Source organism: Topomyia yanbarensis, chromosome 2, assembly GCF_030247195.1.
Source record: "Topomyia yanbarensis strain Yona2022 chromosome 2, ASM3024719v1, whole genome shotgun sequence".
Classification (NCBI taxonomy): Eukaryota; Metazoa; Arthropoda; class Insecta; order Diptera; family Culicidae; genus Topomyia; species Topomyia yanbarensis.
Window position 1 is genome coordinate 105,616,370 of NC_080671.1, and position 27,743 is coordinate 105,644,112.

Genomic DNA, 27,743 nt, shown 5'->3' on the forward strand with positions numbered 1-27,743 from the left:
ATCTGTGGTCACGTTTTTCTTCGGAAGGGAAGTAAAGCCGTTGGTTCCCGGTCCATTAGTTGATGGATCGATATCTAGTCTAGGTAGTGGAGTCACCTCTCTGGCGGTCGGTACTGCAGAAGTAGAATCCAACTTCTATACTTACTAACAAATATCCTCCTTCCGTGATACTTGTGGAGTGCGCTGTACTATATACGGCCTCTACCAAAGCAAGTATCGGACTAACATTCTATCCATTTCCTTCCGCGTTCGGGCCTGGCCGGCGCCGGTATTGATCAATAAAACAGTTTAGGATTACCAGGAGTTGCACAGTGAAAGATGTTTCGCCACTCCCAAGCATAAATTTCTACTGATTCCCTGTGCAACTTCAGCTAGCTAGTCCAGATCGATAACGGAGTAGCTGCCAGGGGTGGTCCCACAAGCTCAAGTAGAGCAGTGAAGTAGCGGTGTTTCTCTATAGCAAGCCGCCTGGATACCATGATATAAACAAGTTAAGTACTGAAATAATATTATATTTTTCATTCTTGTCTTTAGCCACGTAGTAAGAAAATTTTTCGGGGGGGATATGTACATTTTGTGTATATGAATACAATATATGTATGTATACATACGTTTTTTAGAAAGCTGAAAAAATTTCAAAAACACCCTGAGTAGAAACAAAATCTACAAAAACCAACAACTCAGGAACAAGTTTGGGCAGCCACCCGACCAACTAAAACAACTACTTTTGCAGGGAACCTAATTCCTTTCTAGCACTACCTTATGACAAAACTTCGTAGAAGGTCTTTTTAACTGTGCATAGTCTACACTTTAATCTAACTACTTAGTAGTTTGTTCCTTCAGTAGTGTCACAACACCCCTCCTCGACGCACTACCAGTAGAAAAGCTAGCTGTGGGTAGAGAATTGGTGTTCTTCCCCTACGAGGACAATGTGGGCGTCAAACTCCAGATTGCACCACAACTTCCTGAGCCCTTTGGCTTTCTATTCGGTGCCATTTATCACCGCAACTCGTTTAGACCCTTTGGATCAATTCTTGTGCCATTTAGTACCACTTCCTCGTTGAGCTCTGGACTTGTTCGCGAACTACTCGGTCTAGTCCCCGACGCTGGATCTAGCTCACTCCGACGGAGAATTTCCCGGCGAGAAAAGTTCTTCCGAAACCGAGCCAACCAGCCAGGTTTCAAGGACCCTTCGGAGATTCCGGTTTTCTGATACCCCGACGACCTGCGACTGCTGGTGTATTTTCGCGGTATACTCAGTCTACTCCCAGGCGGTGAATCTAACTTACGCCGACAGGGAGTTCCCCAGCGAAAGAAGTTCTCTCGAAACCGATTCTTCTTTTGTTTTAGCACCACAATTTCTTGAGCCCTTCGGGTCCCTGTCCAGTGCCATTTAGCACCGCATCTCATTTAGGCCTTTTCGTTCCATTTCGTCCCGCCTTCTCGATGAGCCATTCTGCTCCCGACTTTACTAAAACCTTTTCTACCCTGACGATGGATCTAGCATACTTCGATGGAGAATTCCCCGGCGAGAGAGGTTCTTCCGAAACGGTAGATTTATCCCGATACCGATGTTCGTTTAGCTCCCCGCTTCGTCCCGATCTACTCGATCTAGTTCCCGGCGGTGGATCTAGCCTACTCAACGAGCCGGCCAGTAGATGCTGAGGTCCATTCAGCGATTCCGGGTGAAGCGTAGCTTCCAGTTCACTGGCGCCCCAACGACCCGCGGCTAGCTATTCGACGCGGTTTACTCGGTCTAATCCTCGGAGACGGATCCAGCCTACTCAGGAGCTACACGGTTGGGTGTCGAGGTTGGTCCGGCGATTCTGGTGAAGCCGTCCGGTTCACTGGCGCCCCCACGGCCCGAACCCGGTGCTGCTACGTCGTGTACTATTCAACTGGTCCGACCTACAAAGAGTTCCCCTGTGGTGGAATTTCTCACGAATCACGATTTTTTTGTTCCACGGTGACTTTATAGTCAATTGTGCTACTTTGTTGATCCCTTCGCCACTTTCTCAGCAGCTCGAAGAGTGAAGAGTATACTCGTAATTACTCTGTTGGCAGTGTCCCAGGTATGCTCGTTGTAGCACATCTCTTCGACGATATTGTCAACTGTCGCATCAGGCATACCCCTACGAACTTCTTCGAATCTAGGGCATTCGAAGACCACGTGTCGGAATGTCTCTTGCACTTTCACACACTCCGGGTAAAGGGGTGACGAAGTATGTCCAACACGATGTAAGTACTGCGTCAAATGGAAGTTCACCTCTCCATGCTTCCTATGCACCTAAGCCGACACATGTGGGATGAGTCGGTGGGTCAACCGTCCTTTCTCCACGTTGTCCCACTCCTGCTGCCACTTAGCCAACGAGTCCGCTCTGACCAGTCTCCTTGCATTACTTGCATTGCTCTGCTGGTAGTATTCGACGTCCTCAACTATCACTCTGGTGGAGGAAACGAGGATAACGTAACAACGCATACTGCCTCCGACGTTATTGTTTTGTAAGCACTCGCGACTCGTAGAGCCATCAGCCTGAACGTCATGTTCAACTTTACGCGGTTCCGCTTGGTTTTCAGCGCAACATTCCAGGCTAGAACTCCATATCGTAGCATCGATGATGAAACAATCGATAGCAGACGTCTCGTGCTGCTTCTCGAACCGCCGACTATTGGCATGATTCTCGCTATTGCGTTCGTTGCCTTCGCCGAGTTTTCGCAGGCGTAATCGACGTGGTTATTGAAGCTCAATCGCTTGTCGATGATCACTCCCAATTGCTTCAGTGCATGCTTCGAAGCAATCACGTGCCCTGAGACGTCTATCTGCATCCGCTGCGCCACTTTGCAGTTCCTGACCAACAGCACCTTTGTCTTGTGGTGAACTATTTGCAGTTCTACGCCGTTCATCCAGCTCTCGATTGCGTCTTTTGTCTCCGTTACCGACACCTCCACTTCTTCAAGTATCTCACCCATCACCGTAAGTGACACGTCGCCGCGTATCCCACGATTTTCACTTTTCTAGGCAGCCGCAGTGTTAAGACCCCATCGTGCATCCCATTAAAAAGAGTTGGACCGAGAATGGAGCTCTGAGGAATGCCAGTTCAGATTCGTTTTCGTTGCATTTCGTCAGCCTGTTAAGGATGATCCTTTCCAGGAGTTTTCCGAGAGTATTCAGCAGACATATAGGCCTATACGAGGCCATATCGCTCGATGGTTTCCCTGGCTTTGACAGCAACACCAGCTTCCGTACCTTCCACATTTCGTGCATGTTCCTTTAATCTAGACACTTCTACAGTACCATCCTGAACATGTCCGGATCGGCCGGAATCGCAGCTTTCAGCACCACGGCTTTCTTTGATTTCTGGCGCTTCGACATTTCTGCGAGCTCATCGTTAGTCACTTGCCGATCGTCCGTGTTTGCTTCTTCTTCTTCTTCACCTATGGTCTTGGTGGCCAGATAGTTGGATCGTGCTTCGGAAAGAGCCCCTAAGCTTACCCGGGCATAATTCAGCTGGCGTCGTCAAACCCTTCATTTTCGCCATCACGACTCGCTAGGCGTCGCCCCAGCGATTGGCGTCTACTTTTCGGCACAGCTTCTTGTGGCAATCTTACTTGCTAAGCTTGATCTGCCGTGTTAAAGCAGCCCAAGCTTCCCAAAACGCTGCCTTGTGCTCTTCTCTATCTAGCTCTAATATTGCTCTATGAGCCCGCCTTCTGGAACTGAGACAAGCAGCGCGTAGCGTTCTAAGCCTCTCGTTCCACTAGTAAACTGGACGCCGTTGTAACTTAAGGTTTACCCGACAAGCTTCAGCAGCACGTGACTCGGACTTAGTCGCAGGGTCGGCGCGCTACTGGGCAAACTGGAGGGATTTCGCGGATCTTGTGCTATACGAAAACACTCAACTTTCTTAACGTGGGTAATTTATTGTAAGCTGTTCGTGTGGTGTTATGGGTATCACTGGTGGGTTCACTGGTACGTACCGTACTGTATGTTTTGTTGGCAGCTAGATGGACCGGTGAGCGCTCGCTGATCGGTTTCGGTCCGAAATTGCTGTTCCCACGATGAACTTCCTTGCAAGATGGCGATGGCTGGTTCCTAGGGTATATGGTTCGATGCTGGGTGGTGGGCAAAATGGCGGTCCCAGAAAGGCGTTCTGGGCGAGGTGTCCAACAGGCGCTCCCTTCATTGGCGAAATCTGGAGAGTCTTAGTCCCTGGTTTTCGTTGGCGACCAGAGGACTGAAGAATGGTCTTTTACGATTAGACGTAGGTGACCGTCCAGTCAGCTAGGCCGATGCGTGTGCGGGGTGTCTCTGGAAGTTCGCGACTTCCAGGAATGCCAAATTATGGTAAGTACCAAAGGGTATTAAAAGGTCCTGTGAGTGGAGAGCAATCCCAGAATTACTGGATGTATTTGAGAGTTCGAGTAAGCATCAAGATGGCCTCTTGATCTCATTACCTGAATGGCGATGACACTTGGTTGCTCTTTTAAAGTCACTTAGATTTTTTAATTGAAACACGTCTTACGAACTCGCTCGCCTGTATGAAATCGACCAACGGTGACTAATTGATGGCGGTTCTTGCCCTGTTTCCGAGTGTTCGACCTTGATAGGCCTACTGACGATCCTCTTTCCAATCGGGCCTTTTCAGAAGCAAGTCCCACCGGTGTGGTTTTGTGTATTTGGTATGTACGGTGTACTTGTTTTTGTATATGTTTTGGGTATAAATTAAGCAGCTTGAATGTTTTTTGATTCATTGTAAATAGCGACAAAAAATGTAGTTTGATTCCTGTAACGTTCGGTTACACCGTCTATTGCATCGTTCCATTTTTTGCAGCATTGTGGCGTCATAAGCCGTCACAATCCTTCTTGTTAGATCAGACGCATCCACTTTCTCGGTCCAGCCATTCGGCGAAGTGCCTCAACGAAGAAGTCATTGTTGTCTTTCACTTTCGTTCGCCGATCATCCTTCTCCGTACTGCCGAAGGGTACCGTTGACCGATACGGAAGCGAATCGCCTAGTGGTCGCTATCCGTATACGTGTCGCATACTCTCCAATCAATGTTCGCTGTCAATGAAGGACTACGGAATGTGACGTCTATGATAGACTCCCTCCCGTCTCCCTGAAATGTGCTAATAGAACCTTCATTGCACAATCGTACATCTGACTTCGCTAGAGCTTCCTGCAGGATACACCCTCTTGTGTTGGTTACTCTACTGCCCCATTCCACAGCCGTTGAAGTCAACACCAATAAATACTGGCTTCCAACCGATCATCTGCTCGGTTAACTGTTCCTGCATTAGGCTGAACTGCCCTACTGTTCACCTTGGAGAAGCGCGACGACTGCGAAAACACCGTTGATTTTGGCGATCACGAAGCCTTCGCCTTCGTATGAGCATTCTACCACTTCTTGAATGAGGAATCTGCCCATAACTTGTATTATAGCCGTTCCCGATCTATCCACCATCCAGTTACCGTTATCAAGGGGGACTTGATACGGCTCTGCCAATCAAAGCAACATCACACATTGTTTCTGTCGTAGACAGCCACAACAGTTGCTGTGCGGTGTCACAGTTATTCAGATTTATCTGGGTTATCTCCATTACCGTTGGCCTGCAGTCGCCCTCTTGTAGGCAGAGCATTTAAAGCCACTTGTTTGATAGTCGTTTCCGTCCTCTGGGAGTGCCAAGCATGCATTTCCGTCTCTGCGTAGATGACCTGTATCCCCGCATTTTCAGCACATATCAGATTTATCCCGGGCTTTGCATCAGGCAGACGCAAATAAGCTGGGGGTAGCAGCTTTGGGTTGTTGGATTTTATTCCCCTCACACCCCTATACCCGCATGCCAAAATAAGATAGCAAGAAGACACAATTGAACTAATTGAGTATATGTTTTTGTTTCAAGTGATTCAGCGTCGATACGTTGCTCATCAAGTTCGTGGATGGCGAGCAATTGTATACAGGTGTTCTAAGAATGTAATAGACATTTACACAATTATATTGAACATAACCAGTAGAGTGGCTCGAATATGACATTTTACAGCACAGCAATTTTTGAGTTCCTTTTGTGGTTCCAAATGCCTGTGCAAAGTTTGGGAGCGGTTAGTTGCTTCCCGGGTTTGCGCATTGCGTTCTAAGTTTGTATGGGATTTTATATGGAGAAATCAATTATTTTGCATTTACGTAATAAAGATCGCTATTTCACTCAATATGAAAAACCAGCTTTAGAAAACCATAGTTCAAACCTTGGTTAACAACTTTGTTGAAGACTGTAACTAGCTACGAGTTTTCAAAAAATAGTTATAGCGATTTGAAAACTTATGGTACAATTCAAATGCAGAAATTCATTATTTCTTCCAACACTGTCAGTACACCACGACACCGATACTTTAAACTTAAATAAATGATAATATAGTCATCGCAGAGACTTGGTACCTTTGAATGAAATGTTCAGAATGAATTGCTGAATAACATAGACGTAGTCAGAAAATGAAAAGAAGAGGGGGTGTGGCTTGTGTTTATAAAACTTATAAAACTATCTGGTTTTTCAAATTGAGTGAAATAGCGATCTTTATTAAAGTAAATGCAAAATAATTGATTTCCCCATATAAAATACCATACAAACTTGGAACGCAATGCAAAAACCCGGGAAGCAACCAACCGCTACCAAATTTTGCACAGGCATTTAGGACCACAAAAGGAGCTCAAAAAGTGCTGTGCCCGCTAGTTTAAATCATTTTGAAGTTTTTCCATACAACCGCGAGCCACTCTAATAACCAGCCATAGAATCATAGTTTTGAGAAATGAACAAGGCACAATTGCACAGGTGGATTAAAATAGGTCTTCCTGAAAGTTTCGACCTCCCTTCTGGCTACGTGCTTGGGTCTGGATGTTGAGTGGATTTTAAAGATATGCTGTTTTTCTGAATCCTATGTTACGGTGTACTGTAGACTTTAACGATGGAGCTCATTATTCATTCCGCAGCTCCAAATCCCATATTGGTGTTGCATGTGACTATTTCGAACTGCACTGAATCTCGTTTTTTCTCGAAATGCGTTGAATGCCGCTTATCCCAAGGTGGCACAACAGCGACAAAAACAAACTCGCAACACCCAGCGCACCCTTACATTGCATTGGCATCACTTGCTGGCGGCGTTTGTTTTGGATCAACACCTACAGCGACTACTTTTCTCGGCTTGCTTGCTGCTTTTCGTTTTTCATCTCAAAGCGGCGCGATATTTGGACGATGAATAAATAAAATTCATTTCCACTGGCGAGGACGACGTTCGTTTGCAGAAGGCACTAAGTAGGCGCTACATCCCAAATGCACGGTGCCAAGTGCTACACGAATGACGTGGCCGGTACACTTTACTGGATGGGATTCTCTGCCGGAACCTTGTGATTCGTGTGTTTTTATAGCAGGTACCCAAAGCCTAAGCGTTTGTCCTACATTGTATGAATAACGACGAGAGTGTGCCTACGAAAAATACAATAGATTTAAAATAAATACGGTGTTAGGACTTTTTCGTCTTCCACGTGGCATGGTATTCCCAGCGGAACTGTGCATATCTACCAAAACGTAGCGTTAATTTGTTGGGAGAATTTTTCCACGATTAATGTCCGGTGTGCCGAACTCTTCCGTTAACTGCACGGTCTACAATTGAATACTTGACGGTGACGTCACAAATGAACTGAGTGTTCATTTTTGACAGTTCGCTTATACTGTTTACATGGATTTAGAAAAAATCTTTACGCTTTGCTTCGAGCGAATCTAGTTGTCTACAAATTATTCTAAGTCCATGTAAACAGTACAAGCAAACTGTTAAGAAAAGTTAACTGTGTCAGTAAAGAACTTAATTAGCAAACGTTTGTAGGTGGCGCAGTGGTCGCTACAATGCAGTTGTAGTAGAGCTGTCAAACACGTGTAGCAATTAGATACGTAGATGGCAATATTTTAATTCTTTATTGAGGGCTTTCATTCGCCCGAGTTGACACATGTTTTTGAATAAATGTTTTTCTAGTCTAAATGTCATTCGGAGTGTAGATTTTTGATTTGAATCACCCGTGTCTTTCAATATTTATTAAAATAATTGAGATAATCACTTATTAAAATTAAATGATTATGTATAAGATGTGACTCAATTACTAGTTTCCGTCTCCCTTTGACCTTTACTCTTTCAATTCTCACGTGACATCAATCTTTTTCGTCGGCCCTGTTTGTTTGAAATGGGTCATATTAAAGGTGAAAGCGAAGCTCGTTGGATCTCTAAGGCGGCTTTATCGCATTACACATAACGTATGGTCTATGTCGTAAGCGGTATTTATACAGGGTAAACCGAGGAAGAGTGTAAAAACGTTTTCGTTTTTAGTTCACCGCTATTAAACTACTGCAGTATAGTGTTTGAAGGAGATAGACTTATTACATAAAGTTTGAACGAACGTAGATGGCGCTACACTGATGTAGGTACACGGAGAGCTTTATTCACGCATCGGTAGCATATTTTTCTATTTGCATCTCGTTTCTTCTACTGTAAACATCATGTATTGAGCCTATTCGAAAATATGCAGGAAAATGCATAAAAATAATAAGGGAGATAGAAATAGAAAATATGTAAAAAAAATTCTGCTTATTTTAGTTTCTCAGTGTACTGTTCTTTTACCCATTTTTGATCCATTTATTTTCAACTTTGACCGAGCTATAATGGCAATGAATTTAGTCCGGTTGGTAATGTTAAAACAAGCCATATTTTGACAATAGTTGTTTACCTCAGTTTCACAGGTTGGGCGTTCAGTAAAGATTTAGTAAAGAAACGTTGTTCAACTACCATAGCACATAATGTGATAATAACCTTCCCAATCCCCTTAACGGTGCTAAAGGTTCAAACAGATGGCTATACGGTCCCTGCCGATGCTAAAATGCCCGGATTCAAAAAATCTTGCAAATCATGGATTACTTCCTCTATAGCTAACGAGTCGCTGGCTGTTGTGACGGTGAATTCTATTTGTCCCCCGGCAGCAACCTGTTTGTATGGAAAATTTTTAATCAAGGCGCTCAACATGTGTCCACATTGCTAAATCCATAAGAACTTCGTTTTATGATTATTTTACTCTAAGGGACCATTCATAAATTACGTAACGAAAAATTGCCCAAAATTGACCCCCCCTCCCCCTATGTAACAAAGTGTCACAAATTTTTCCATCCCTCCCTCCCCTGTTACGTAACAAATTCCAAGAATTTTTTTTTTCTTCGATGAAAACATGTTACGTAACGATCTAGTTAACACCCCCTCCCCCCTATGTCACAACTTGTCACAACTTGTCCTACCCCCTCCCCCCCCTAAAAGCGTTACGTAATTTATGAATGGTCCCTAATTTACCTTTCACTAGAACCACCAAACAACTTGTGTTGATTCCATTTCGGAGAAAATATTTTCTCCCAGCTGGTCTAGCATCTTTCGCTATAGAACCTACAGCAGCGGGGCGGTCAGCTGGAAAAGAGCAAAAGTTAGGGAACATTTTGTGCACCGAAGGTACACTCCAAGAAAGAATAACCGTCAGCGAAAGCTTTTCGAAGTGGATGCTGGCATAAAATGTACATGCCCAAATGCCCCCAGAGGGATTATATTTATTAGAGAGTGAAAGTCTCAAAGGATTTGCCGGAAGAAATCAGGCTTACTTACACGCGAATTCACCCATGTCGTAGGGTTGCTCGGGATAAAATAAGTTTAGTGTCTTGTGAGAGAGAAAAGAAGTTTACCGGTTGGGGCGTGTACATAAGTGAACAAAAATATTGCTGCATAGAGGAAGATACTTGAAAGCGTTTTGGTAATTTGCTGCGGAGCTTCAGTAGTCGCGTGAAATCCTAGAAATAGGTCGCGTGGAAAGCGGTTCAGTGTATTGAAAAACTATGGATTTTAAAGGGGTATGTAGAAGCTGTAATATGCACTCTGAATTAATGGTGTAAATAACACTGTTCGACAAATAACGGCGATTTCCGTATGTCTGAAGTACGTCAGGTTTTTATAAGCATTTTAAGACTTTTTTTTTATTATTAATTAGGTTGTTCCTTGACGGAGGATTTTCTACCGGCTCCGATACCTGCTTCCTTGAGCCATTTAGCTTCCAACTTTATCGAGATCAACTTGGCTATTATCGTACTCCAACTGAGAGTTCTAAGGCAACGGAATATCTTTCGGCAGATCTACCCTACCGTGAATTCTCTGGTAGTAGATTGCTCCCGATACCGATGTTCGTTTCCGTGCGCCATTTAGCTCCCCGCTTCGTCCCGATCTATTCGATTCAGTCCCCGGCGGTGGACCTAGCCTACTCAACGGGCCATCCAGTAGGTGCTGAGGTCCAGGGATTCCGGTTAATCCTTACGTCCGGTTCACTGGCCCTCCGATGACCTAAACACGGTGCTACTTCACGTACTACTCAACTGGTCCCCGGCGGTGGACCTAGTCTCCACCATCGGAGAGTTTCCCGATGGCGAAATTTCTCCCGAAATCCGATTTGTGGTCCACGGCGGCGTTCTAGCTAGTGGCGCTACTTTGTTGGTCCCTTCGTTACTACCTCTGCAGATCTGTGAGTATGCTCGTAACCACCCTGTTGACAGCGTCTCAGGAATGCTCGTCGTTGCACATCTTTTCGACGATATTGTCCACTGTCAAACCAGGCATACCCCTTCAAACTTCTTCGAACCTAGGGCATTCGAAGACCACGTGTTCCAGTGTCTCTTGCACTTTCACACACTCCGGGCAAAGAGGTGACGAAGCGTGTCCAAACCGATGCAGGTACTTCCGAAAGCATCGGTGCCCGGACAAAAACTGCGTCAAATAGAAGTTCATCTCTCCATGCTTCCTATGTACCCAAGCAAACTCTCTTACTGCCACTTAACCAACGAGTCCGCTCGGAACGGTCTCCTTGCATTACGTTCATTTCTCCGCTAGTAACATTCTACGTCCTCAGCCAGAGTGATACAGATGAGAATCATCCCGGCAATTACGCATACCACCTCCGTCGATATCGTTCTGTACGCATTCGCGACACGAACATTCATTAGGCGAAACGTGCTTGTCAACTTCGTCCGGTTTCGCGTTGAGTTCAGTGCAGCAGCTCAGGCCGGTACGTCATAGCTTAGCATTGAGGATGAGACACCCGCCAGAAGACGTCTCGTGCTGCCTCTTGCTTTTCCGTTATTCGGCATGATCCTTGCCAACTTTTCAGAACCTTGCACAGATAGACCGGGACCCGCATTCTGTGCAGCGCTACTGCGCTCGCCCACAGTTAGCACTGTTGAACTTCGTTCTATCGTTGCCACTGCGCAGTGACGATTACCTCTTCTCTTTTGCTTTGATGCTTTCTCTGCGCTCGCGATGACCGAGTGTCCACTGTCGATATCCCTTTTCGGAACCGGAACTGCCTCTGCGAAAGTCCGTTCTCGCTCTCAGCGTAGGTTGTCAGCCTGTTGAAGATAACCCTTTCCAGCTTACCAAGAGTATCCAGCAGTCATATAGGCCGATACGATGCTGGATCTTCTGATGGTTTCCCTGGCAACACCAGCTTCTGGATCATTCATCTATTCGGGAAGTAGCCATCGTCCAGGTATTTCTATAGGACTATCCTGAACATGTCCGGAAACGCCAGAATCGCGGTCTTCAGTGCCACGTTGGGGATACCGTCCGATCCGGGAGCTTTCTTCGCTTTCAGCCCTTTTGCCACACATCGTTGGAAACTCGATTGTCACCAGGATTTCCACCTTTGCATCAACGTACGGTGTAGACGGCCATACGGTTGGGATACGGTGCTTCGGGAAAAGATCCTCCACGATAATTTTCAGTTTGTCAGCGCAGATTTCGACTAGCGTCATTGGACCCGTGATCCGGGCCATAACGACACGGTAAGCATTGCTCCAGGGCAAGCGTCTACTTCTCTACACAGCTTCTTGTAGCAGGTGGATTTACTTAGCAGTATCTCGCGTTTAAAAGCGGCTCTAGCTGCCCGGAATGTTACCTTACACTCTTCTCTGACTGCCTCAGATCTCGCTCTCTGAACGCGTATTCTGGCTTTTAGGCAGGCAGCCCAGAGGATGCTTAGCCTTTCGTTCCACCAGTACGCCGGACGCCGGTAGTTTCTCGGCATCGCTACATCACATGCCCTCGCTACTGTTTCCAACAGCTCATCGGCACTCAGAATTGGATTGACGCTAGCAGCATGAAGTGCATCCATAAAAAGGTCTTTGTCGAAGTCCTTTATTTTCCACTTCCGCTCGCCAGTCCTCATTCTCAGCGTTACCGTACAATTTCGCCGGCCAATGGTGTAGTAGATCGCTTGGTGGTCACTATGTGTATACTGCTCACTAACTCACCAATTCATGTTATCCATCAGCGAAGGGCTGCAGAGTGTTATGTCGATGATGAATTCTAGACCGTCTTTACAGAATGTGGTAGCGGAGCCTTCGTTGCACAGTCTCACATCCAGCTTCGCCAAGGCTTCCAACAAACTGTAACCTCTTATGTTGGTCAGCCTGCTACCCCACTCCACGGCCCAAGCGGTAACGAGTCGGTTAGTGCATCGAGCATCCGATTGTACTGCTCTGGTGTCTAGCTCGGGGGAGCTTAGCAGCTACAGAGAACTACGCTGTTGATCGATCACGAAGCCTTCGCCTACCACCTCTTGGACAGGGAAACCGTCCATTACTTGTATTGCAGCCATCCCTGCACTATCCACCACCCAGTTACCGTTATCGGGAGGAACACAATACGACTCTGCAATAATTGCAACGTCGCAATTCGTTTCTGTTGTCGACTGCTACAACAATTGCTGTGCAATGTCGCAATGATTGAGATTAAGTTGGGTTATCTCCATCATTGTTGGTCTGCCTTCGTCTTTTTGTACGTAGGGCAGTTCATGTGGTCGTTTGCGTTTCCCGGTTTGCAGATCATGCACCTTGGTTGCTTCGTGCAGTCTCTAGCAACGTGCCCCTTTTCTTCGCATTTTCTACACAGTGCAGACCTGTCCGGGCCCTTGCAGTTCCTCGCCTTATGCCCGAGGTCCAAGCATCTGAAGCATCGCTCCATCAGCTTGGTAACTCGCGGAGCGACTCTCAGCGAGCACATCTTGCCGGTCTGCGCCAGCTTGTTGACAACGGCCACCGGTAGTCAAATCGCCGCCGTTTGCGTGCCTCCATTCGATTTCCAAATCCGGATAGTCGTCGATACATCTAGTTTGTACTGCTCGATCAGTGCACCCTTTAGTTCTTCTACGGGCGACTACGGCCTCCTGCGACAGGGCTCTCACGTTCGCTTTGCTGCCCACGGAGCGGTAGGTCGAGCTCTTGACGGAGGGATCCTTCTTCAGCTCGAAGACCATCTCGCCCTTCTGAGTGCGCGTTGTTCTAACAACGTTCTCTCCCAACTCCTTTAGCTCTGGGTCCTCTCTCAGTTTCTTGAGAAGAGCTACGTAAGATGTTGTATCGTTTGCTTCGACGATCAGTGAATTTTCCTTTAGCGCCTTCTGACGAGCCGACGTTGGGTGTCGTTGTTTTCTTCGGCAACAGCAACAACATTCTCGAGCGTCTGCCTCTTGAGCCCGCCTAGTCTTCCGTCTCCTGGCGAGGTTATTAGCCGCTTTGGTGTCGCGGAAACTGGCGTGTTCTCCACTCCAATCTGCCTCTCCTTCCTCTACTGCGAGGGGGGGGGGCTAGAAAGATAGTAGCCTTAGCCGACACCAATTCTCGCTCAGCTAAACCAGATCCGCGTTGCCGTGTCATACTCCTTCGTGGTAGACAGTAGCGCCTGTCGGATTCTGATTCTATCTCCTTGATGTCCTTAGCGACATTGTTACTCGCATCCAGAAACTTGTGGAGCTCCTGTATCAAGTGCTTCGCTGCTATTACTTTTGGCTTCTGTAGGATGTAAATCATCCCGCTCTGCTCTGGCTGTTATTCCTGTCGCTGTCGTTGCTGCTGCTTCTCCTCCTCTTTCTCTTGCTGAATGACTTCAGCTGCTGGTGGTCAGTGGTAGCGTCACCAAACCACTTCTGGCGAACGAATTCGCCGAATATGCGGAGCAGGTATGTGAGTTTCATGTTTTTCTCTATTTCATTGGGTCCCAACTCCGGGCTGCTATCTCCACTCGTTTTACATAGTCGCCTCTCGTGATCCCATGATTATCTATGCGAGCAGTGAGGTCGTGCTAGGGTTGACACTATCCTTCATGGGGAGCAGTATTCTGAGCCGGATCGACGTAAAATCGGGAATACTCCAACCGAACCTAGTACCACTAATTAAATGGTGACCAATTCGTGATCCGTGTCCTGTCCGTTGACGTTCGTCATGGCCAGTATGCCATAATCAGGATTTTACTGGCGTCGATCCAGATGTGCCGGTTGGCATTCCGATGGTATGGTTTAAATAGCTTCAAAATCCTGGCCTGCTGTGTCTTGGCAGTGTGGGACTCACAGCTCACGTTCGTGCCTCACCACTAAAATGCTCCTTACTCCTTTTTCTCCTTTTTTCCCCACGGAACTACATCAAGGTATTACTTCATGCGGGTTTCGTTGTGCTTTCGTAGTACCTCTTTCTTCTGCTCTATCTCGATACCTCTCTTTTTGAGCTTTGATTTAACTCCCGACTCTTCACTTGCTTCTTGTCTACATCTATTACGTCGCCGTTTAGCTCTCGTGAGCCGTTAGATGCTGATTCGTTGAGACATTTAGCTCCTGTTTCCGTGAGTCATTCAGCTACCGGCCTTATCACGATCTACTTGGATAGTTCCCGACGGTGAACTCACCCTACTCCAACCGATATCGATACCCGCTTCCTTGAGCCATGTAGTTCCCAGCTTTATCGAGATCAACTCGGATACACCGACTGAGAGTTCGCCGGCAACGGTATTTCTCTCTGTACCGATGTTTGTTTCGTGAGCCAATTAGCTCCCCTTTTCGTCACGATTCTGTCGGGTAGCTCACGGCGGCTAACGCTACCGTGAATTCCTCGCCGGTAGATTGCTCCCGATACCGATGTTCGTTTCCGTGAGCCATTCGCTTCGGATACCTATATTAAAATGTAAAAATCGGTTGTAAACTTCAAGCGTAAAAATTAGACTGAGGCTCTCTGATGCAAGTCATTCAACAAAACCTTCAGCATAAACTGCATAAAAAATAAATCCGATTCTTAAGTAGCTTTCTTTAACCGATTTTTATTCTAGATCGTAACAATATTTGCATTTCTGTTGTGAACGAATTATTTATTTTTAACCGGTTTTTATACTGGATGCAGATTCAACATTGTCGCCTTTTTTTGGAAGAACTTTTAACGAGATTCTGTGCTCTTGGATCTCAGTCAGATTTGTACGTCTTAAGTTTATATCCGATTTTAACATTCCAATAATTTTAAAACGAGTTTCACAAATCATGCGCTGTCTTTGCAATTTTTATTTTCGGTTACTCATTTTAGGTTAGCATAAAACCAAGTCGTCCGCAATCAATCGTTTCGAATTTTACATTACTCCATCCATCCTAGTCGCTTTGAAAAGTGTTCTGTTGCCAGTCAGCAAGGTAACAAATGCACAGCATACTTACTCGTTAAAACATGGTCACTTCTATGCAAAGTTTCCGTCCTGATGTAGGTAGGTATATATAAGAGGATTTGAGAAGCCATTGAACGCGACATACAGTGGTCGTGGGGTCAGCTCCGTCGATATGGGTGGTGCAATGTGGTGAATGAAAATCCGCTTCAACAGTCATTGAAAGGGAAAAACTGTTTAGATTAACAAGTTCCACTTTTTAACAAGCTTCTAGTTAGCCCGCACTGCATGGTGGAACATATTTTGCTCAACATTAGTTGTTATAACAGTTTGGACACTTCCCGGTAGTTATACATAGAAGATTTCAATCACGAAAATGATAATTGGATTGTACCTACATAAGTCTACATCCGTGCTGCCAACGAGTGTGCGAACGCCACCACATACCTGGCACGGTATAATCTCTGGCGGAATACTGAATTTTAGCCTGGAGATGTTTGCTGGAAAGGTAAGGTAAGGCCCCAACAGAACTAGTATTCGCATTTGCGTTCCAAATCGGAAAACTCAGTATATCAAATGATACCCTTTCATGGCTACTCGGCCATTCCGTTATTACTGGAACTGAATTGGCGGACAAATTTGCTAAAGCAGGTGGAGCAATTGACTTCGATGGTCCCGAACCAGTTTTACCACTTTCCATTAGTTGGATATAGAGTGATGAGCCTATTTTTACCTTGCTTCTATTATCACCCTACCCATTTGTGGCCGTTGGTTAGAGCAGCGTCTGTCATCTTTGTTTAACGTATTGAGTCAAATGACAGGGGGACAATTGGCCCTCGATTCGAGTTTTCTTTGCGCTCAAACACGAGCATTTTACCGTTTTCATGACATTTGTGTTATATTATTTGTTCTTAACAACGAAGCAAGGCTGTTGATGCTAATTTATATGCATTCCATCAATTGAAGGCTGAGTAATTAATTAATTAGTGAGGCACTCTGCTTAACCCTCAAAAAGGCACGCGGGTTTTCCAGGTCCGGCGGCTATCGATTTCTTAGTTACAAAGCGTTATGCATGCAGTAAGAGCTTGAGTATGGAAATTCCATTAACTGATGCTAAAATTCATCGAAAAAGTAAGATATTACGGAAATATCACATATGGTGTGCTTCATAGATTCGTATAAACTTTTTACATGCACAATAAGGCAAGGGGGCCTAACAGGCCCGCTAGGTATTCCGACATCAACTGTGCATACTAGTGATGCAAATAATATTCCTGGCACGTATGTTTGCATCCAAAAATCAATTTTATATGGATTCATTTCAGTTTTTACTAGTATTTCCTAAGCTTTGACGAACTAATCTTTGATCAAGTTAAAACACATTTACCATTTATTAGTATCATGTAATTTTTCTTAAACGCTTTTCAATGCACCCACACGCACACGTGCACGCATACTAGAGCGGCAATTTTTTAAAACTTTTTTGGAACACTGCCAAATCAAGTGTTAATTAGTTCTACAAACCATATGTCACTTATGAGCTTTTTCCTATAGCTCTAGTTCACTCACAGGAGTTTTGTAGTTTCTATGGTGAAATATATGGAAAATCGGAAACAAAAAATCAAAATTCAATAAAAATTCCCACGGTTAATCTGCATACCTCAAAACTTCAGGTAATGTAGCGTTTTTAATGACGACCAAATTGTTGAAATTTGCATAATGATTGGAGGTTATTTAACTTTGAAGATAAGAATTTTTGAAAATGGCCTATTCTAAGCATGTGCGAGAAAGAGAGGTAGCATTTAACATTATATTACAAAAAAAAATTTACCACAAAGTCGGATGAATTTGCAGCCTTCTGCAATGTTAATCCTTTCATCTTCAGTTGTGTACCTGAGGATTTTAAGCCAAATAAGCTGGTATTGACATTTTTTACTGAATTTATTGTTTCCATATTCATATATTTTTGCATAGAAACTTAAAAGTTTTTGTGAGTAAACCAAAAGCATCCGAACAAGTTTGTATTTGGAATGGGGCCATAATTTAGATTTTTTTCATGCCAGAAAATGAAGTGAATGAACGTTTTCAAAGGACAAAGTTCTCCATGTTTAGCCTGTGGTAAAACAAGATATTGCTCGACATATTCGAAAAATGGTAATTATTTATTTACATAATTTAGCTTTTGGCTTCACCCAATGCTTACTCTAGTTAATCCCAGGAGTGAGTATTTATCGGGGATTCGCATTTTTATAAGAATTCGACTTTATTAGTATATAGTATAGCTAATAACTACAGACGTGAGCTTTAATTTTGAATCCCTTAAAATATTCTGAAACAATCTGTCAGTTCTTCATTTCTCGCTTATATGTTGTTTTTTCACAGTCTATTCTTCATTGTCAAATAAATTCAAATAGAGAAATCATTCAAACACTTGAAAAAATTGTATTTCTGCATTAAATTGATCTATATACTTTGGATTTTTCATGATTTTACTGTACGAGGGTATAAAATTTTACTGGGCCTTAGAGGCCCGGCTTGCCTTTTAGCGTTAGGATTTTAGCTTGCCTTCACAAGGGTTAATATGGTGAGAATAGGCACTTTACCCTAGTACAAGATTTTTTCTGGGGCTGCATCCGAACATGTCACTTATTGGCGTAGCTTGCGTACTTGTGTTTAAACGAAAACTTTTCTACCGGATATAAGTCCGAAAATGTCAAGAAATTTGTTGCATTTTTCAAAGCATTCTAGTCTTACTGGACATTGCAAACTCAATTAACACACGGCTATTAGTCACCGTGCTTAGTGTTATTCGTTTAATCTTTATGAATCCTATAAGGCACCGTTCATATACTACGTGGCCAAAAAATAACCGTCATTTTTAACCCCCTCTCTCCCTCCGTGGAAAAACGTAAGCACTTTTTGTTTATCCCTAGCGCCTCTCTGAAATGCCAAATGTCTAATTTTTGTAGGGTAAGTTCATGAAAATGAGTCTTAAGTTCCAGTAGAAAATTTGTGAATGTGATGCAGAAACACTTAATGAAAATCGTTCAAACTTTGACCACAGAATATTATAAGCTGCCTTAGTGTTTTGTTAAACTTCCGAGAAAATATTTCATTTCTGATCGATATGAACCTTCATATTTACTTTTTAAAAAGTGTTTTCTGCATTCATCATAAAAACACAAACATGAAGTAATCAATGTATTCTTGAACTGGCTAGTTATTAAAACACAAACTTGTGGGATTTAACAGGGTTACAGAAGATTGAATCATTTGGCTCAGGGAAAAAAATGAACGTGGACATTACAGCATACAACATAAGTACTAAGCTTTTTTTTTTCGTTTCGTCTAAACTGACGTACTGCACTTGTGAGTTTTCTGTGCTTCAAAGTGTTTTAATTGTGTGAAATACTTATCTTACTTCCGTTGAAATCGAAGATAATAGCTTCCTGAAGTTGTCTCCCGTACAGTGTTGTGTTTGTTTTGCAAAATTCTCGCGAGAAATTGAAGATTTTGTGTAATAATTTTGCTCCATTTGCGACATTGTTTATATCGCCGTGACTAGTGTGTAATTCCCCACAAAAATTGCACGCGCTCATTTCGCCATCTGCACGCGAACAGCGGAAAGTGTGCCCCACATTTCAATTTGGCGCATAGCGAGACGAGATTGAAAAAAAGATGGGTGGGTAATGTCTGCGACATAACCGGAGAGATGTAGAATACATAAGGAACACGTTCTTCAAATATGTTGATACTCATTGGAATTTTCGGCCGAAAGGTGATTTGGGCGAGGAATATTTCAAATGATGGTGGTCCTGAAAAGGACCATTTTTGTTGGCGTTGTTGGCCTTGATGATGGAGATGGCTAACGATGAAATGAATTGTTAGCATGAGGAAGTCGCATAGTACTGGCAAATGGCAGAACAGATAATAATTGATTCCTGAAAATCAATTTTTCTTTATTCATTTAAATTATACATACTTACAAATCTAATAGAAGATTCCTGGTCATATTTCTGAATCATTAGTGCGAACATTGTGTAATTTGGTTAAGTACAATGAAAGTTACAAACTTTCCAAACTCGACCTTCTGTTCCTTCCGAAATATTGAAATGGGGTGGCTATATTAAACCGTTAGTCGTGGTCACAATAAAAACAGATGGGTGGGTAATGTCTGTGACATAACTGGAGCGTCGTGATTTCAATTAGAGACGTTAATTTAAATCTAATAATATTCAACAGAATCAGGTTTGAATGGGAAATTTTCAAATAATTCTCTATGGTAATAATGGTGGTTCTGAAAAGAACTTTTGGTATCGGCGTTGGTGTTGATGGTGATGCGCTGGATCGTTGGATATATTTGGCATGATAGTTACGTGCCTGGCGAACTGTTTTGTAGCCTCGAACAAAACGACAAGACTGGCTTCTTCGGGTCCCATTACGGCTGAACTTTATAAGCTTAGCTCGACTTTGAAATCCTGCACAATCTCACGAATCAGACACTGGTAGGGCCATTTTGTTTGCTACTAGCACGGAGCTGCACAAAAAAATCATTTAATGCAGTTAGTTCACGGAGGCTGCCAAAAAGCTCGAATAGAAGCATGCGACTTCAACATTTCTCTTAAACACATGCAATTGAAGCAACACTGATCACTAGAGGGATGGTGAGGGAACACGCACATTCGTTTTGGTAATTCTGATAATAACAGTAGAAAGGAATGGAAAAGCAGTGCACGAAAACGAGCGAGAGAGGATAATTTAAATTCTATTTCTTTCGTTCCACACATCGTATTTCATATATAGCTTTCTGAAAATTATTTGTTATACACCATAAAATGTAAATTTCATAATTCAGACGCACTCCCCGCGGACACGTTGAGCCAATTTAATGTATTTGGCCTGAAAGTTATGCGCTTGGCGCACTATTTTGCATTCTCGAACAAACCGACCAAGTAGGCATCGTTGGCTTCTCGGGGCATCATTACGACTGAGCTTTGTGAGCGTAGCTCGACTTTGCAGTCCTGCACAATCTCACGACCCAGACGCTGGAACGATAGCCTACAGATTAGTTGCTCTGTTGCCCTTTAATTGGGGCGAAATTCTTGCAGGGCGACAGTTAGTGATCGGGTTCCGATGAGTCACCAGTAGCTGGGGCACTTTTTCCGACCGTCGTCATCGCCAACTGCTTTCCTTCGGTGGACTGGTTGCTTGCTAGTGCTTGAACGAATACGAATGATGAGAAAAACCGACCGACAGATATTTATATAACCGCGCTAATATGCACTACAATCGCTTTCTCGCTCGTTCTCGTGCCGTGCACGAGCCTTTCCTTTCCGTCCGGCTTCTAATGGCCTTACCAAAGGAATATGCCGTCTTTCCGCCACCAACTGCTCTCGTCAAGCAACCCGATGCGAATAATCATAGGAACAAACATGTAGTGGACCTATATATAAACTTTTCATTATTTTATTGTTCGGTTGGTCCACCATTGTGACGGCTCTGTGCGGGATGGGCTGAAAATTTTCACTTTTCCGGGTCGTTTTCGAAAAAAAATTTCAAAACACAATTCGGCGATTCGACGACGAACAAAGCAGGTAAATACAACTTGTTCTTCACTATTCACTCACTTGATGGCTACCACAGTTTGGGTATCGATAAAACGATCGATGAACGATAGACCCATTGGTAGTTTGCATGGGCCGCTGAGATATAGATGGCGCGCTGGTACGATTTTCGTTGTGCACGAACAGTATGTATAGAGCCATCACTGGTCTGCAACGAATTTTTAACCAGGTAGCTTCAGCATTTGATTTAAACGTTTCTCGACAAACTCTGTGTATGCGTTTTTCCAGACTTTTTAACCAATTCGTTAACAACACTTGACCTTTTTATTCTTTGTTTGTAATTATTGTATTATTAATGTTTTATGTGCGACTTGATTATTAGAAATAAGATTAGTACTCAACGACTTCTTTTGAGCCGGAATTCCGAACCGCTTTTTTACTGGGATACTGAAAAACGATTTGTTTTTGTGACCCACACCCATGAATAACTATCAAAGTTCGTCATTCCACCGTTTAATGTCTTTTTACAAATAGGGATTTATTATTCAAATGTGCAATTACATAGTCTAATCAAAAAATAAATAAATTCTCATCGAAATGTAACAGAAACTTCTACGTCGGACACTGGGTGTACTCAGCTCCGTTGTCCGTACACTTCGTATTTACAGCTTTCCACGAGTTTCCTTACCAATAAAATTCAGTCGACTATTAAATTTTTGTTCGACAGAATTCATTTCTTGACACTACTTCTACTACCACGCCGCTATTTGCATTACGTGCTATTGCGTGACCCCAAGCACTTTATTGGCACTACGGCATGGCGGCATTATTGTACCAACCAGCAAAGTGCTACAGCTGGTAGTAAGATCAACTAAGGCGATAATATTGTATCACGGGATTAACTCATTTATTCCTGACACGGAAAGAAACCAATACCGCGACGGACCGTCGCACGACTCGACGGCTCACTGACTGACTGGTGGAAGTGCCAAACACGTGTTTCGCTAATTAGAAATTATGTACCAGTCAGTGCCTATCGATTGAATGGGAGTGTGAAAGCTACGGGAATGAAACCGTTCTTCACGGTGCATGATGGTTTAGTAACGATTATAACAGGCGTCAGTTGTTTTCTGTGTCCGGCTTTCCGGTGAACCAGTTTTCCACACGCTAAACTAACGGTGACAGACGGTGCCCGGCCGTTATCATTACGTTTATTAATGCAGTTTGCTGTACGAATGATCGAATCGTGCTTTCTTTCCGTTTTTTTTTATTAAAATGAATAATATAAGATGATTAATAGCAAGAATATGTATTTAAAGATTTTATTGAACTGTGTAGTAGAGTTTGTATTCTAATATTCGTCGAGATAGTCTCTAACATAATACTTTCGACCGAGATGGATTTATGCGCTATTTCAATAGCTTCCGTCAGGTACTTTTCTCGAGGACATCATGCAACAACTTTTGTGCCACCATTGTGAAAGTGCGTTTGGAATACATAGGGTAAAAGCACTATATTTCGCCACCCTAAACAAACGTTTACTCAACAATGGCTTCAAAGGTAAAAGATTGCATTTATTTTTACTCGATTAGAACTAACCTTAATTTCAAATATTGAATGCTATTTTAGTGATCAGTATTAGGATTCCGCAATAAATATTCGTTTTTTCAAACTTCATGAACAGTTCAATCTTTTCTTGGAAGCTAAAGTAAACAACCCGAGCAGAGTCTGACAACAAATTGAAAACTAAATTTGATGTGGTGCTGTTCGGCAAATGATTACTCAGGTTGTTGTCGTTTTGGTCGTTTTAACGGTTAAAAGATCAAAATGGAGAGCAGCAAAATTATCCTATGACATCAAACAGAAAAGTAATTCTGCTATCAGTGAGAGTAAATTGAAAGCTCATTGAGATGTTGATTTTTTTTGATAATAAAATATGTATTCACTTTGATGTTTCACCAAAGAAATATAAACATAGAAAATTCTTCTAAGAAACTAGAATAGCAAAACGAGATCAAAATTTGATGTGATATTTAAAAAATCTAAAACTGATGGCAAAATAAGATTTCAATTTGATGCTATTATCAAAATATGATTTCTACTTGTTGTAATTTTGATGTTCGACTTTGTTCGGGAATCTTTAATAACTGCCACCAGCTCAGTGTGACAACCATCAAATCTCTAAATCACCGAAGCTCACCAACAGGACCATTTTTCTCACGCATAATTTACTCGGCCGAATCTCCCCGACTGTGCCATTGTATCATGAATGGAAGTCATAAACCAAACTGCTGGATATTTCGCGCTCGATTCAAGATGTACACATTTTTTTTCTTTTTTGAGAACTCTTTCAATCCTGTTCCTGGCAGCCTTACAGTTTGCTAGCTAACACCGGCTCGGCGAAATCCTACCAGGTTCGGCATACCGCGTTGGTTGATTCGTTGGCTGGTGGGTGGGTTTTTTTGTCAGCCTGCAGCCTGTTAGGTACCGTGCACTAGAGATGGGCAATTCGTTCGCGAACGGTTGAAGTGAACTGGTTCTTTGAAGAGAATGAGCGAACGGAAGTTCTTTTTAAAAGAACGGTAGTTCTCAATTCTCTTCAAAGCGAATGAACTGAATATGACCCAAAGCCGTTTAGCGAATTTCTCGGACCGATTTTTAGGCGAACGAATGAAAATGAACTGACTTGCCGTCCCACAAACCGCTCTCTGTGCTCTCCCAGAATAAAACCGGCGAAGAACGACTCATAAGCAAACGACTCATCTCATTCTCTATTTCTCTAGTTATGAAGAAATCGAGCCCTTGATGAACTTGTTAAGCATACAGAGGTATAATAGTTTGGGCAGCATCTGTTTGGTCCCTCTCCAAGAATCGAATGTTTTGAGAGACATTCGCTAGATAAAAGTAAAATATCAGCTGAACGGAAGAACGGTTCATCTGAACTAGTTCTTTTTATAGAACTGTTCAGTCGGGAATGGTTCTTCGAAGTGAACTGTTTCGCCCATCTCTACCGTGCACAGTGGAGAAAAGTTAATACCCATGACTTACTTCCTAAATCGTTGGTTGGCTCATTGGTTCCAAATCAATGCTCAGTCACTCGAAATGATATGCGGGGTAATACCTACACCTATAGTAGGAATGAAACTTTTCACAGCCAGCGTGGAAAGGAAGTTATAGCCTGGAGGTTAGTCCTTTCGCTCCCGCTATTCTTCATGTTTCGCAAAACCGAAATTCGTGTTGGCGGTGCTCCTGCTGTAATGGAAGGTCGGTGGGAGTCTTTTTGATTCTGGACCACACCACTAACAACGAACGCTGTTGTGCTTTTCGGTGGAATTTCCGACAGAGCGTTCCACACAATAGTATCGAACTTGCGAACTGCATTTTTCTGGATGCGAATCTATGACATTTCGTTGAAAGAAGACCAATAAAAGGTTGATCTAATATTATCGCTTGCTTCTTCCGTGTTATGTTAGTTCCGGTCGGGGATTACATTAATGGTCGAAAAGGCCAGTAGCGCGACCTTAGGCTAGAAGCCAAACCATCGGATATATTCGCAGAGTGTCTTCGGAGGAATTGTTGGTCCGAACATTTCTCACAAACTGATAAAAATTAAATTTAAGCATCATGTACTAGGATCAAGCTGAAAAAATATTTTATAACTGAAAAATAGAAACACTCGTCTTAAAAAAATGCTGAATAATTTGAATTTGTAGGACTAAATGTTATCTAATTATAACGAATTTGTATGGCAACTCACTTAAATTTAATTTAATACAATTGACCACCCTTAGGAACTGAGAGTTTCGAAAAAGTGACAAGTTCCCGAACAAATCATTTTCTCAGGGATGACTCACTCCAATTTCATTAAGTATCAAATGGAAATAAGGTATCCTTATCAGCTGCTGTCGAATTTTATTTGGATCCGAGTGTTGGTTGTGGAGTTACGAGTTATAGAGTGTAGTTACATATGAAATGCACAGAAGCTTTCTGCCTTACTCAAATAGACAGGTTATGCAATCGCTCGGGTTTTCGAGTTTTTAACAGAGGCCAGGGGGCGATAGTAATGGGATTTTCGATTGATTGACACCGGTGTAGTGGATTGCACTGGTTTTGCACTTTCTAGCAGAAGTGTCAATGGAACATACCCAGTTTTCTGCACTTCTGCTAGAAAGTGCAAATACGGTGCAGTTTCAGTGCACTCCACTACACCGGTGTCAATCAATCGAAAACCCCATAAGATTCCGTTTTTGGCATGCTCCCTTTTGGCGCACTCCGATTTTGGCAACAAATGGGTTCCGTTTTTGGCAACATTCTCGTTGTACGTAGTAAGTCGTTTAACTGTTAAATACCTTTAACAGGCCAACGATGGTACCCGGGTACCCATAATAGAAATGCTCATTGCTATGGCTTCCTTTAACCGATTTGGACACTTTTAGATGTTTTGGATTTAGGAACTCGTCCAATTTTTGATTTTGATTTATTGAACCGGATGAATGGATCTGGTTCTTGGTAATCCGGATTTTCGGTGGTAATGTTCTAATACTAGTGCATGATTTATAAATTTTAACCCCTTCATGCCCATGTTGTTTGTGGACAACAACGTTTTTGAATAGCTATAACTTTTGATTAAGGCAAGATTTGCACACAAAAACAAATAAGGCTAATAAATATGACTATTGCCTTTCATTTGAGTATTAACAGTTACAAGTATCAGCTATAGAACTGAAGTTATTGCAATTAGTCTGATTGGATTCCGATGGAGCAGTGCTGCCAAGGACAGTTTACGTTGACGACGGAAAATGAAATTTTCATATATCTTCGTTATGTGGCAAAAACTGATAAAACTGATCAATTTAGACTGTCTTTGGCTACGTTTTCCTAGCAATTGAACTATTGTAAATTTTCTAGCAGAATTGTATTGAGCATTCAAAGGAAAAAATTAAGCAGCTTCTAGCACTGCAAGGGATGCACCTATCTTTATAAAAAAGGCTTTTTGTGTTTCTTGAACCCCCCGTTTTCAAGGAAAAATAGTTTCAACATGTACTAGAAAAAAGTTGGGCATGGATGGGTTAATAATATCCTAACTATATGAGTATCAAAACTCTTCAAATTGTCTCGGAAGTCATCTATGGTTACGGGACCTTTTGGCAATTAGATAAATGGAATTCGAATGGAAGGACCACTCACGGCCCCACAGGAATCTGCTCCGGAATGTCCGTTCCAGGGTCAAGTCACCAAATGGTTCCAAACCCACGAGATATAGCTTACTGATGCAATTCCAAGAATTTTGATACCCATATTGCTAGTATTCCATTGAAATTCATAAATAGTATCCCAGCACTGGAACATACTTCCGGAAATCCGGATTCACGGGAACGAAGTAACCCGATTCATTTTTACCAAGTCTAAATGTGGATGAGTTCCCGAATCCAAAACACCCAAAAGTATCAAAATCGGTTGGAAATTGTCTTAGTTATTGGATATTCAGTTTTGTGGGTATTCGGGTACCCACGTCGTCCTGTTGCATAGTAAAAAGATTCAGGAACCCTCGGGACAAATATGCGATCATGGACAGTGCACAATAAAACAAAATTTTCAATAGAGCCTTAGTAACATTGCGAGCCTCTCTCTGTTCACTTTCTCTTTCGATTATAATGTCGTGGGTGTTCAATGTATCGACTGTTTAGATGTGTGAAATTTACCTGCGCAATTCTCTACAATATTATAAACCAAATAAATTAAAGCAAGTTTGCTAAATAAACAATGCTATCCATAATGGCTAATTTGTTATGATTTCTTAAAAAATAGTTCTAGAGATTTTTGGTATTTTCATTGGAACATATTTTTACCGTAGCAATGATGTTTCAATCCCTTTTGTTTGGACAGTTGCAAGTGATTTTTACAACAAAAATAGTTTTCTTCGAACCTAAACATCTTCAAGCATTGCAATTCGATTTTCAATCCATCAAGATTTATTTATTTTTTAAAAGAGTTAATTATTTGAGTTTTGACGTCCAGTGGACAGAAGAAAAGCAATTCGAATTAAATGATATTTCACACTTTCGTAATGAGGGGCATTGCACTCGAGAAATGCGCGAATATTGTGAGAATTCTATTGGACTATGACTTAATTTGATAAAAAGAAATTAAATTCATTTGCTTATTTTGTTTTCATCTCATTCCATTCTACATATTATTATATGATTAAAACTCCTTGTAACATTTTTGAAACCGTAAATTTAAAATACAAATTTTAAAAATTAGGTATCTTTTCTGGCATGTTTCCGGTTTTGGCAACTGAAAAAAAAATTGTTGCCAAAAACGGAATCCTACAGTATAAGCCACACATCCATGAAGGAGCTATAAAAATACGAGATAACATTCTTAAGAACCTAAACTAAAGAAAAGAACCTCAACATATGTAACCCCTTAACGATTTGACCATAGAAAACATTTATAAATCGATAGCTATCTGTCAAGCAATCTTTCGGTTCAAAAAATGGATTTTCTATACTCTACCATAATCAATTCCTTATAAAAGGAATATCGCATAAGGATGGCGATTTTTATACGTATACACATCGTAGAATATTCAATTCGCAATTCGATTTCCATATTTGCGAATTCAGGTCAATTCGCAAATATGGAAATTTTC

At 42.5% G+C, this 27,743-nt stretch overlaps 2 protein-coding genes across 2 annotated transcripts in view; both read right to left on the minus strand.

The window, feature by feature from the left end:
- The window catches only part of LOC131679094 (uncharacterized), a 236,235-nt gene that overhangs the window by 178,035 nt on the left and 30,457 nt on the right, over window positions 1-27,743 (minus strand). The gene's annotated exons all lie outside the window — the stretch shown is intronic.
- LOC131679648 (uncharacterized) lies at window positions 2,440-2,970 on the minus strand. The gene has a single exon (XM_058960381.1). It carries the CDS (start codon window positions 2,968-2,970, stop codon window positions 2,440-2,442), a length of 531 nt encoding a protein of 176 aa, XP_058816364.1.

Bases quoted from the DNA above. Each gene is read 5' to 3' on its own strand.
- LOC131679648 (XM_058960381.1), bottom strand. From the start codon at position 2,970: ATGGGTGAGATACTTGAAGAAGTGGAGGTGTCGGTAACGGAGACAAAA.